Here is a 12,356-nt window from a genome sequence, read left to right on the forward strand (position 1 = left end):
CTTGGTAAGTATGTCTTGAGTTGTTGGGTGTTCACTTATGTTTTTTTTTTGGGGGGGGCTATGATTAGGTTTATTTATTTTTAGTTTTTTATTTTATTGTTAATTGTTTGGAGAGGGTCAGTTAGCGGTCGAAGCCACGGGTACACACATGCGCACGTACACACATGTATACTTAAAAGAAAGGGTCACGGGTACACATACATGCCCGCCTGCCGATGCATTTGAACAGTACTAGCTCAATATACCAGCATTTAACAAATCAACATAGCTGTCCCCCCCTCTAATCTTAGAAAGGTCCTCGTGGACAACACAAGGATTTTGCAATTAGAAAGTAATACAATTGCCTTTTATCATCCTAATTTTTAATCGAGTTTTTTTTATCACTCCTAAATGTATATTTTAATCGACTTTTCATTGACTCTTTTTATCATTCGTAACTATATATTTCACTTCTATTTTTAATATTTTATCTCCACCTGATGATGATTCAAGAAAGAATCGAAAGCGCTCGTGTGAACCATGGAACATTTGTAAATACCTTCCACCATGAAGTTAAAAAAATCTTACGAAAGATCGAAAAAATGAAAAAAAGAATCATTAAGAAAGGTATCTCTATTGTTTTTAATAATGTTTGCCTGAATATATATATATATATATATATATATATATATATATATATATATATATATATATATATATAGTCATCCAAATACAGTACTGTTTCATAGCTCACCAGTTCAGCTAGGCAAGCAAATACCTCAAAATATATACTATATATAAATATATATATATATATATATATATATATATATATATATATATATATATATATATATATATGTATATATATATATATATATATATTGATCTCCTCTTTCTTTTTCCAGTTCGGTTAGATTCGCTCTCTTCTTCATTTCTAAAACAAGTTAGTTTTTACAGGAATATGTTAACTCAGGGTATTTTGCAAGTATATATGTATACGGAAATACATGCAAAAAACTGATATATATGTACACGCAAAAAAAAAACACACACACACACACACACACACATATATATATATATACACGGAAGATTGATCGATTAGAAATGTCATCAGTTAGCAAGTTCTACCTTAAATATTACTAGAGTTTTGTAAATGAAGGATTGAGAACAACGAAATTTTATAAGAAAATATTTTCGAGCTTTCGTTTTGTTATAATTTGTCAAACTCATTTCACGCGTTTTTACCCTTATTTCAAATTAATTTGAGATTCAGATGCGATTCTAACGAACCCTAAAAAGCAATGGCTTTAATTGATCCCCTTTTTTCTTTTCCGGTTCGGTTAGATTCGCTATCTTCTTCACTTCTAAAACAAGTTAGCTTTCACAGGAATATGTTAACTCAGAATATTTTGCTATTAGTGAAAATCGTTTCAAACGACAACAGTAGCAAGTCTATATCAAATCAACATGCCGATGCTAACTTAGAAACTCTTATAAAAAGAAAAAAGTTAAAAAGTTTTTTTCCAGCCGGTCGCACGGAAGCACTGAAACCGTATGCTCGACCCTTTCTGTGCCTTTAGAAGCGGAAAGTAACCTTCAGTAATTCACGTACAAACGTCAACATCTCGCGCACATATATACATGCACTAACAAGAACAACCACACACATAAATCCTGCCACGCTGCCAAATACTCACATACGTTCATGATTTACATACGCATATTACTTATACACACATATTCGCACTAAAAACATATTAAACTACACATTTCTAAGCCTTGTTACTATTTATTTATATTTCTTTACCGAACGCGAATTAGCATAAATGCACATTTACTGATTGAAAATAACTTTTATATTCTTATAGAATTTTAGATATAAACATGTTTATTATAACATTTTGTTTTCTCTCATTTCGTAGTTTATATAACTCTATTTATATTTGTTATACGGCACTTCCTCGAACAGAGGAATTTACACCGATTAACACTATAAATAGCGCTAGTAATTCCAACACCGGTTAGAGAGATGCGACTGCAATTCAACTGCTTGCCGAGTGCCCAGCAGATATACACGCTTTACTATCTTTGTACATTATTGTTAATACACTTGTTCCTTAAGCGAACCTCGACTTGATTGTTCTTATTTTCACTGTTGTTCCACGACACAACAGATTGTCGACAAGGACTCGAAACGACCATCACTTCAGAGAATCACTAAAAGTGATTTAAATAAAGACTCGTAAAATCTTTACGACAGAACACCTTCGTCATTTCAACAGATGCTTGGATACGCAAGGATTAACAGCAAATTAATTACTACAATAGTAATTTGGCGACGGAAAAAAAAACTCGCTTCAAAATCTACAGCGAAAAACGCGAGTGTTGTCAATTATTTAATAATTGAACACACTTACCAAGTGTTTTAGAAAGGGAAAAGAGTTAATTTTTTTCTTTTAACAGGAGCCATTTTTCCTACGGTAAGAATTTTCTTCTGCAAAGTTAAATGTCCGAAACCAACTAGCAAATACCATGTAAGCTTTTCGTTATTTCGATAACATCTGGGATTTGAAAAAAAAACATGCTTGACTTTGTCAAGAGAAAAACAGACAGACCGTGAAAAATAATTATTCGCGTACGTCATTTGCGCTTAGCAAACACGTAAAGAATCAAGTCATTATTTTGCAAAGGCAAATAGGGTAAAAAAACAAAAAACAAACTAAAAATTTCCCAAACGAATTCGTCGGATATTTGAAGCGGCGGATTTTATTTTCACTACGTAAAAATGCGTGCAAATAAAAAAATGTTAAACAAATGTTATTTCGCTGGATAGTTTCTAGTAAGACTAGAAATATAACGTTCAACAAATTAAGTTACAAAAGGACTGCTAAACTGTTGTTCTTCAAACAAAAGAATTGGGAAAGGAGACTTGATTGATTTTTTTTGTACTAAGGAATATTTCTTTAATACAAGCGTAAATTGTAAACTGAATTCGTATAATGGATGCGAAATTCAAAGATTCACTGTTGGTATTGTTCCAATTCCAGGCAGAGCAAAATCTCGCGTTGCAAAAGCAGCAAATTCAACAACAAGTAGAAAAAGAAGAGAGATTTAAACAAGCATTTGAAGAAAAAATGCTTCAACAACAGAAACGCTTCGAGGAAATATTGATGAAAACACAGGAGGAACAAAGAAAAATTCTGGAGGCGACACAGGTAACTAAAGCGGACGATAATCATAACACATTCTCTCAAACAACTGTGTGGGCCGCTATTGAAAATTTAAATTATAATCCAGAAGACGATGTCACTTTCGTCCAGTACTATAGACGATATGAGGATATTTTTATATCGGATTGTGGTACCTGGTCAGACGCGAAAAAAGTTAGGCTAAGGAAATTGGGAACAACCGAGCATACAAAGTTCGTGAATTTTATTCTCCCCAAAAAACACCAGTGAGTTGAGCTTCCAAGAAACAGTTACGCTACTTACACAACTGTTTTCTGCAAAAACGTCTCTTTTCCATAGAGGATATAAATGTATGAATGTTACTAGAAGAGATATAGTATAGTGAACAAGCATTGCGACGATTTTTAAACTAGAGGAATTATCAGCAGATAATTTTAAATGTTTAATATTTGTGCAAGGGATGGTCTCAAATAAAGACGCTTAAATCAGGCGTCGTGTTTTAAATAAACTCGAAAACGAACCGAATTTAAAACTACAAAACGTAGCAGAAGGCTGTGAACGGTTTATTGCGTTGAAACAAGACAGTCGTGACATAGAGGAAAGCGGAATGTCGCATATTAAAAAGATCCATCAAAAGAAAAATTCAACTTCAAAAAATAACCAGAGAAAGAAACAGGAAAAAGATCCACCTTGACCATGTTGGAGGTGTGGAAATAAACATTGGTACAATGAGTGTCCCTACAAATTCAAACAATGTGATAACTTCCACCAGAAAGGCCATAAAGCATCGCATTGTAAAAAAATCTGGTAGAAAGACATCCATTAAAGTTATGAAAATTGAACCTGAGGAATAAAATATCCGGAAATATGTACAGGTCAAAATGTTTAAAAAGAAAGTAAGGCTACAGCTTGATAGTGGGTCGGACATTTCCATTATTAATGTACTGACATGGAAGAGGCTTGGGGGACCCACTATGATTAAATCACATAAAACAGCGAGAAGCGTCAGTGGCGAAAAAATTACTTTCGAAGGAGAATTATTGACGAATATTTTTTCCAGAACAGGGCCGAAAAAGCAAGAATTTTTGTCATGCGAAATACAAACAAACACTTTGGAACTGATCTGTTCGAAAAGTTTAGACTATGGGATCTGCCGTTAAGCTCATTTTGCCAAAAGGTTAAGGATTCGAATGTGGAGGCAGAAAAACAAGAGGGAGTTAAAAGAGAATTTCCCACACGTATTCTCAGGCGGTATGGGAAGGTATACAAAAGCGGTAGCAAAATTTGACGTAAAAGTAAATGAACAGTCAGTGTTCAGAAAGAAAAGAAATGTTCCATACGCCGCTATAGAACAGATGGACGGTGAATGAGAAAGACTCGAAAACATGGGTGTCATCGGAAAAATTGATCAGTGAGTGGGCTGCACCAACGGTTTACATAAAAAAGAAGAGTAAGGAGATTCGGGTTTGCGCCGACTTCACGACAGGCTTAAACAGGGTATTACAAGATCACAATTATCCTCTTCCGAGCCCTGAAGAGATATTTGCGAAACTGAGTGGAGGGAAATATTTTCTAAAATTAACCTCAGTGACACGTACTTACAAGTTCCAGTCGATGAGGAGTGTTCAAAGCTGCTATGTATTAATACCGATAAGTTTAACAGGCTTCCTTTTGGGGTCAAAGTAGCACCTGCGATTTTTCAGCAAATTATGGGTTGGATTAAATGGGTTGGATTTCGCAGTAGGGTACCTGGACGATGTGTTAATGAAAAGCGCTAGCAAAGAACAACCCAAAGCTCATGTAAACAAAGTATTCAAAAGGCTCCAGGATTATGGATTTAAAGTAAAACAGGAAAAATGTACATTTTTCATGAAGAAAATAAAATACTTGGGGCAGATCATCGATAAACATGGAAGAAGGCCGGATCCAGATAGATAGAGTGCAATAAAGAATACGCCTGCTCCAGAAAATATAGCGTTTTTACAAAGTTTCTTAGTTTTGGCAAATTACTACAATGTATTTGTGCCAAATATGCATAAACTAAGGTCGCCTTTAAATGAACTGTTACGGAAAGACCAAAAATGAATCTGGACGCAAGAGTGCGAAGAAGCATTTCGGGAAATTAAAGAGGCTTTAACGTCTGACTTCTGTGGCATAGGAGCATGCACTTTACACAAAATGAATGATGGAAAAGTGAAACCCATAGCACATTCATCCCGATTACTTTTGCCAGCCGAGAAGAACTACTCACAAATTGAAAAAGAAGTGCTAAGCATTATATTTGCGATAAAGAAATTTCATCATTTCCTACACGGTAGGCAATTTCTGTTACAAACAGACCACAGGCCATTATTAACGATTTTCGGATCGAAAAAGGGACTACCACAACATACGGCGAATAGACTCCAAAGATGGGGTACCATACTTCTTAATTAAAATTTTTAAATGAAGTATGTACCAGCTAAAAAATTTGGTCATGTAGACGGGTTATCGAGGTTAATACCTAAGCAGACAAAACCATTGGAGGATATGGTAATAGCAGCCATTCAAGCGGAAGTTGAAGTAAAAAATACGTTATGTGACACAATAAGAGAACTTCCATAACGCTTGATGAGATTAAGAGTAAGCCAGAGGTGGACGAATTTATTATACGCACGAAAGAACGGATAAACAATAACGAACTGGATAAAGAAATTCATTCAATTTGCGATAATGTCCTGTCATATAGCGACAGGGTCGTAATTCCTGCGACATTACAGAAAAGAATGCTCAAGGAATTCCATGTAGGACATCCAGGTATATCAAGAATGAAAAGCCGTATGCGCTCTTTCGTTTATTGGCCAAACATAGATATGGATATAGAAGGAAAAATTGTTGTAGAGAGCCTATCTAAATGGCCGGAAGTATTAAAATGTAAGAATTCCACATCCGAGGTAACTATCAACTTCCTGTATGAACTATTCGCTAGGTTTGGAGTAGTAGACTGCATTGTTACAGACAATGGAACGCAATTTACGTCTACCGATTTTTTTTGCGAGGATCATCTAATCGAGCATATAACAATTCCGCCATACAACCCAAGAAGTAATGGACAAGCAGAGAAATTCGTTGACACATTCAAGAGACCTCTAAAAAAAGCTAGTGGGTCGCCGACGGATAAGTCAATTCAACAGTTTTTACAAGTCACTTCGAATGCAAACATCGAAATGTCGAAGACACCTGCTGAGGTTATGTTCGGACGCAAGGTTAGATCGATTTTTCACAAGTTGTTACCAAACCAGGATAGGCCAAATCTCAAAAATCGATAACAAAAAACGGTATAAAGTTGGCGAAAGACGCAACATGGTCTACATAATTAAGGGATCAGACTTCGTGCACAAATGTCACACTAACCAAATTCGGAAAAGATACTCGAACAGTGAGGTGACCAGATCGCCCAAGGAGGACATCATGGACACAGTCTTTGATACTTTTCAGGTGCCCATACCAGAGACAGCTCCGGAGAACAGAAGATCAAATAGAAAACGGAAATCAACAGAATTGATTAGGGTGAACCCAAAACAAACACGTTATTAATCCTAGACGGGATATTTTCAAAGGGAGAGGTATTATACCGGCCTTCCTTGAACAGAGGAATTTACATCGATTAGCACTATAAATAGCGCTAGTAATTCCAACAGCGGTGAGAGAGATGCGACTGCACTTCGACTGCTAGCCGAGTACCCAGCAGATATACACGCTTTCCTATCTTTGTACATTATTGTTAATACACTTGTTCCTTAACCGAACCTCGACTTGATTGTTCTTATTTTCACTGTTGTTCCACGACACAACAATATTTTAGTTAGCATTTGTTTACTTGTGACCCTTCTATTTTCGCAACGTTTCATTCATTTCAGTTTTAATATGCATGACTATATACCTATCCTTCATTTTATTAAGCATAACTTTTAAACCCGTATAATTATATGAACTATTTGACTGGTTCTTCGCAATACCCAAAGACGCTATTTTCTTAATTGTCCCTACTAAAACCAGGAACCATCCCAGAAAATCAATTAGATTGTAACAATTACAAGAAAACTTATCAATCACCGATTTCTATGGCTAATAACACCCTACCCAACAGCTCATCATTCAGACTTCTCGGCTTAACATTCACAGGCAACATGAATTGGAACAAATACATCAAGGACATTGCTAAGGCTGCCACAAAGAAAGTGGGATCCCTTTACCATGCTAGAAAATTAATCACACTTGAGAGTATCTTCTATCTCTAGAAAGACATCAGTCCCCCATGCATGGAGTATTGTTGCCACATCTGGGCTGGTGCATCAGTCACTAGCCTCGCCCTTTTTACAACAGCGTCCAAGAAAGTCTCCAAGCTAATAGATCCCGCACTATCGACTAAGCCCCGACCTTTGTCACATCACCGTAATGTTGAATTCATATGCCGGTTTTACATGTACTTAATGACGAACTGATTGCACTTGTGCTCCCACCCCTCGATCTACCTACTCCCGACTAACCTGACCAGCAGCAAAATCCCACCTCTTCACTGTTGAGATCCCTAGATACCAAAAAGCTTTCTACTCTAATAGATTTTTTTTCCCACGGACTGCTAGACTTTGGAATTCCCTTCCCGTTTCCTGATTTCTTGACTGTACTAACATGCATACGTTTTAATGTAACGCAGACAGATATCTCGCAGCTCACGCTCCCACAGTCTCTTGTACACACGGTCCCAAATAGTAACCCCTTACGTGCTTGAAGTGAAAAAGAGTAACATAAAAAATGCACATTAAGAATGAATATAAAATGCCCAAATTGCTTTTTTTTTCCTAATAAAATCTTTCCTTTATGTTTGTAAGTCATAGCATCTGACTCGTTGTAACCTGTCTTCCTTTTAATTAGAAACACGAATCTATTTCTTTTACATATGGGCTTAGTCACCTGTTACTTATGACATGTATATTCGATTTCACAGTTTGCACTTATAGGTATTAATCTTATGTGCATTGTTTTTTAAATGTCTAGATTACGAAGTTAGTTAAAAGGGGAGATAATCCAAAATAAATCAAGAATTGAACAACAGGTGAAATTAACACAAGTCGATGAACAGATAATGCTCTACAATTCGTACTAATTTGCTGCCCATGATAGTAATATTAGGTAATCCCATAAGTTCTGTCCGGATTTATGATTTGAGATTGTTTTCAGAAAATCCATGAAGCACCCATTTCTCAAGTTTAGGAACATTTCCAAATTGTTGGAGATTACGATGAACAGTTGTATGGCTTGAACTCAGTTTTGTTGCAAATTCTTCAACTAATAAAGCAGGATTTTCTTCAAGAGTTGCTTCAAGAAACCTATGATCAAACTCATCTGGATGTCCGGTTCGATCTTCATCTTCAAGAGTGAAATCTCCACTTCTGCACGCCTGTGGAACTCTGTTCCGTCTGCCTACTTCCCACCTGACTACAACCTGGATGTCTTCAAGTCCAACGTAAACAAATTCCTAATGAACCGCCCCCTTAAGTAAACACTTCGTTAAATCTCCACACTAACGTACAGTACTTGCAATAGCCCTTATCCCTGAGTGGCTTCCGGGCCTTGATAAGTGGTGACCACTGTGTAAAAAAAAAAAAAAAAAATCGCAAGTTCTTTCATACACACATTCCTTTCCATAAACTGAGTGAATATTTCTAGTCGTTTCGGCTGCTGAGTTTCCTTTCTTGAACTCATAATGCATCATATGCCTCAAATAATTCTCAAACACTTCCATGTTAATAGGGTTGTAATCAAACACATTTAAACTTTATCGTTTTGTAAAAAATGTAATCAGGTAAAATGTATTTAAACATAAAAATGTAAAAACATTACACAAAATACACAATATTTTTAAAGTTTCGTTCAATTTAAAAACAAAGGTAAAAAGTCGGACAGAACTTACGACACGACTTTATATATATATATATATATATATATATATATATATATGTATATATATATATATATATATATATATATATATATATATATATATACTAGTAAAAGTACCCGTCGTTGACTGGGTTCAAAAACAGCCTACAGAAAATGGACTCTGATTTATGAAAGTATGATAGGTTATGAAAAGGAAGGGTTGTAAAGAGATAGCTTCGAATTTGGGGGTATCAAAACCAAAGCAAAATATGATGAAAGTAAAAATAAAATAGACAAACCCCATAATTTATTATACCATACCTGTTCACGCTGAAACACTTATCACAATATTCTGTGAATCTATATTAAAAAACTTTGTTAAACTTTGTGACATATTTCCATTCTATGGAGGTCGAGTGCGAACGAACACACCATAATTTTATTAGACCGTATTTCTTCAAACTGAAACATAATTATCAAAGTATACTTACGCAGATAGATATGAAAAGTCTTTATTAAAGTTTGTGCCTATTTCCATTCTATGGAGGCCAGGCGCGAACGCAGACCCCACAATTTTATTAGGCCACCCCTATTTAAGTTAAAACATACTTATCAAAGTATTATTATGTACATCTATATCAAAAACACTTGTAAACGTTTTTTTTTTAATTTTAAAATTTTTTATTTCCATACTTTGTGGACCAGGCGAGAACGCAGACCCCACAATTTTAATGAACCACCGTTCTGCCAAATCAAACATACCCATTCCTATATCTCGATACATCTTCTATTATATGTAATCAGTTTTTTAAAATAGTCACCCATATAGGAGCCTATTCGTTACCACACACACACAAACACACACACACACATTCAGCTTTATATTATATATATATATATATATATATATATATATATATATATATATATATATATATATATATATATATACCTTTAAACCAAGTTTTGTATTCATTTGTTTACTTTTTACGATATTGATTACCAAGAACGTTCAATTTATGTATACGATTTACTTGACAAAGTTTGACCTTAAGTTCGCATATGTGCCGACTTACGATGGTAAATATTTGATTGATTTGTTTATATCATATGATCTAAGAAACAATTTCCGTTGGTGTTAGGGTTTGTTGAACATAACATGTCAGCAAGGTAACCCACAATAATGTAAAATCCGATTAGATATGCAAATTATTATGTTTTAATGGAAATCGCTCGAGACAATTTATGAAGCCACTTGTTGTGAAGAGCTAAAGTTTAAAAATAAATCAACGATATGTGTTGACAGATTTCGAGCTAGAAAACAGTAATTCTTTCCCCTTTGTCAGAAACATCACTCATGGAATGTGAGGACAAAAGAACAAAGACAAAGAAAGCGAGACATACGGAGCTGCTGAAAGTGACCACAAATGTGATTCTTAACGAGCGGAGATTGGAAATCAATAAATTGGTTAATAAAGTTGGTTTTAAAATGTAATGTAAATTGTCTCTTTCATTAGGAGTTTGCCAGTTCAACAAAGAGTTAGTATCCAGAAAATAGCTACAACGTTGGCGCTTGTACAATATAATTGACTTCAGAACAAATGCATTTCAAATAAAAAACATTACCACATCCTTACGTGTAATGTCGGAATTAATATTAGTTCCCAAAAATTACGGAAAATAATCCAGAGATGATTTGCAGTGGACTCACCTTTGCATCATCTTTGATTCTTTGATTGTGTCAGGAATTGATTGGCTGTTGGATTCTGGCAACAGCATAACGAGCGGACCAGCAAATGTCGTCGTGATTGCTAGGATAATCAAAGGAAGACCTTTGCCAAAGTTGCCAGGAACATAACGGCCCTACATAATGTAAAAAAAAAAAAGAAAAAAAGAAAGAAAAAAAGCTGGTTTTAGTGAACAGTTGTAATTCCATGAACAAAGCTTCTTTCTTAGAACTGCACGCCTGTGGAATTGTCTTCCGTTTTCCTGCTTTCCGGCTGACTACAGTATGGTTGTGTTCAAGTCTAAAGTAAATAAGTTCTTGATGAGCCGTTCCATATAAGTTATTAAATTTACCAAATTTTCATTACTAATGATTACTATATTGACCAATTTCTACTGTACACTCTTTAACCCTTATCCTTGAGTGGCCTCTGGGCCTTGATAATGTGGTGATGCCTTTGTAAAAAAAAAAAAAAAAAAAAAAACTTTTGTATGTATGTTACATCATGGAATCCTGGATATGACGTTAAACTAGATCCGATGGTGAGACCCCAGCTTGCGAGCTTTGGGAAGTGTGGAGCCACCCTTTAATTGCCATTGCTCCCAGGTCCACCTGACCCGGACTGGTATTACCTGTTAGGGTCCCAACTATAGGTTAAATAGAAACCGACTTGAAAAAAAAAAACAAAAACATATATTCTATCAAAAATGTTGGTATTAAATAACCTGAAAAAGGGTTGATATGCCATAAAACAAAAAAACAAAAACAAACGAAAAACAAAAGAAAAACAACCAAACAACCTTACATGATGGACATCCTCTCCAGCGCAAAGTGTTAGGAAGTAATAAAAAATAGATGAAACACTAGGTAATTAGCAGAATAAAAATATAGGAAATGAGATTAGTAGAAAGACAATGGTGAGGAAGTTGTTCACCAAAGAACACAAAAGCGTTCATAAATAGGATTGTTAATCAAGGCGTGGTTGTAATTATCGAAAAGAAAATGGAAGGAGAAAATTCTAAAGGCAAAGTCGAATCTGATGTTAGCAAAGAATCTTTTCATGAAAAGATTATAAAAAAAGAAAATAATTTCATTTTCATATGACGTTTTGAGGTAAAAAAAACTCAAACAAGAACCTGTCCTTGAGAAAGTCATATCTTTTTAAAGAAAAAAAAAAAAGAAAAAAGAAAAATTGAGATGATGATGGCAACCTTCAGTATCGCGAGACAATCGTGTTCTGTAGCAGATGCATACAATGGAAGCTGGAGTTGCCTCTCTAGATGCAGTCCTGGGCAGGTGATAAGGAGGCACAGCGTTCAGATTTAAAAAAAAAATTAAGGTGTTAGTGTCCCTGCGACATGGAAAGAAGAAGCAGGAACGATTATGGTTTCGGGTCATTTTGGGTTATTTTATTCTACCACTTCAATAGAAGGACAAACTTGAATATTCTTGAAACATTTGACTTCGGTATGCATGGTAATTTGAAGCCAAACTGTGTGAAAAATTTATAAATCAAATCTAACGGATGATGAAAA

General features: G+C 35.1%; 1 protein-coding gene across 1 annotated transcript in view; it reads right to left on the reverse strand.

Annotated features, from left to right (window-relative positions):
- The window catches only part of LOC145247288 (organic cation/carnitine transporter 2-like), a 109,780-nt gene that overhangs the window by 8,645 nt on the left and 88,779 nt on the right, over nt 1–12,356 (reverse strand). The window contains exon 10 of the mRNA XM_080108909.1: nt 10,807–10,958. Within this exon, the coding sequence (XP_079965035.1) occupies nt 10,807–10,958 (152 nt within the window). The remainder of the gene's footprint in view (nt 1–10,806; nt 10,959–12,356) is intronic.

The sequence above is a fragment of the Euprymna scolopes genome, chromosome 25 (assembly GCF_053919585.1).
Source record: "Euprymna scolopes isolate OS-2025 chromosome 25, ASM5391958v1, whole genome shotgun sequence".
NCBI classification, from domain to species: domain Eukaryota; kingdom Metazoa; phylum Mollusca; class Cephalopoda; order Sepiida; family Sepiolidae; genus Euprymna; species Euprymna scolopes.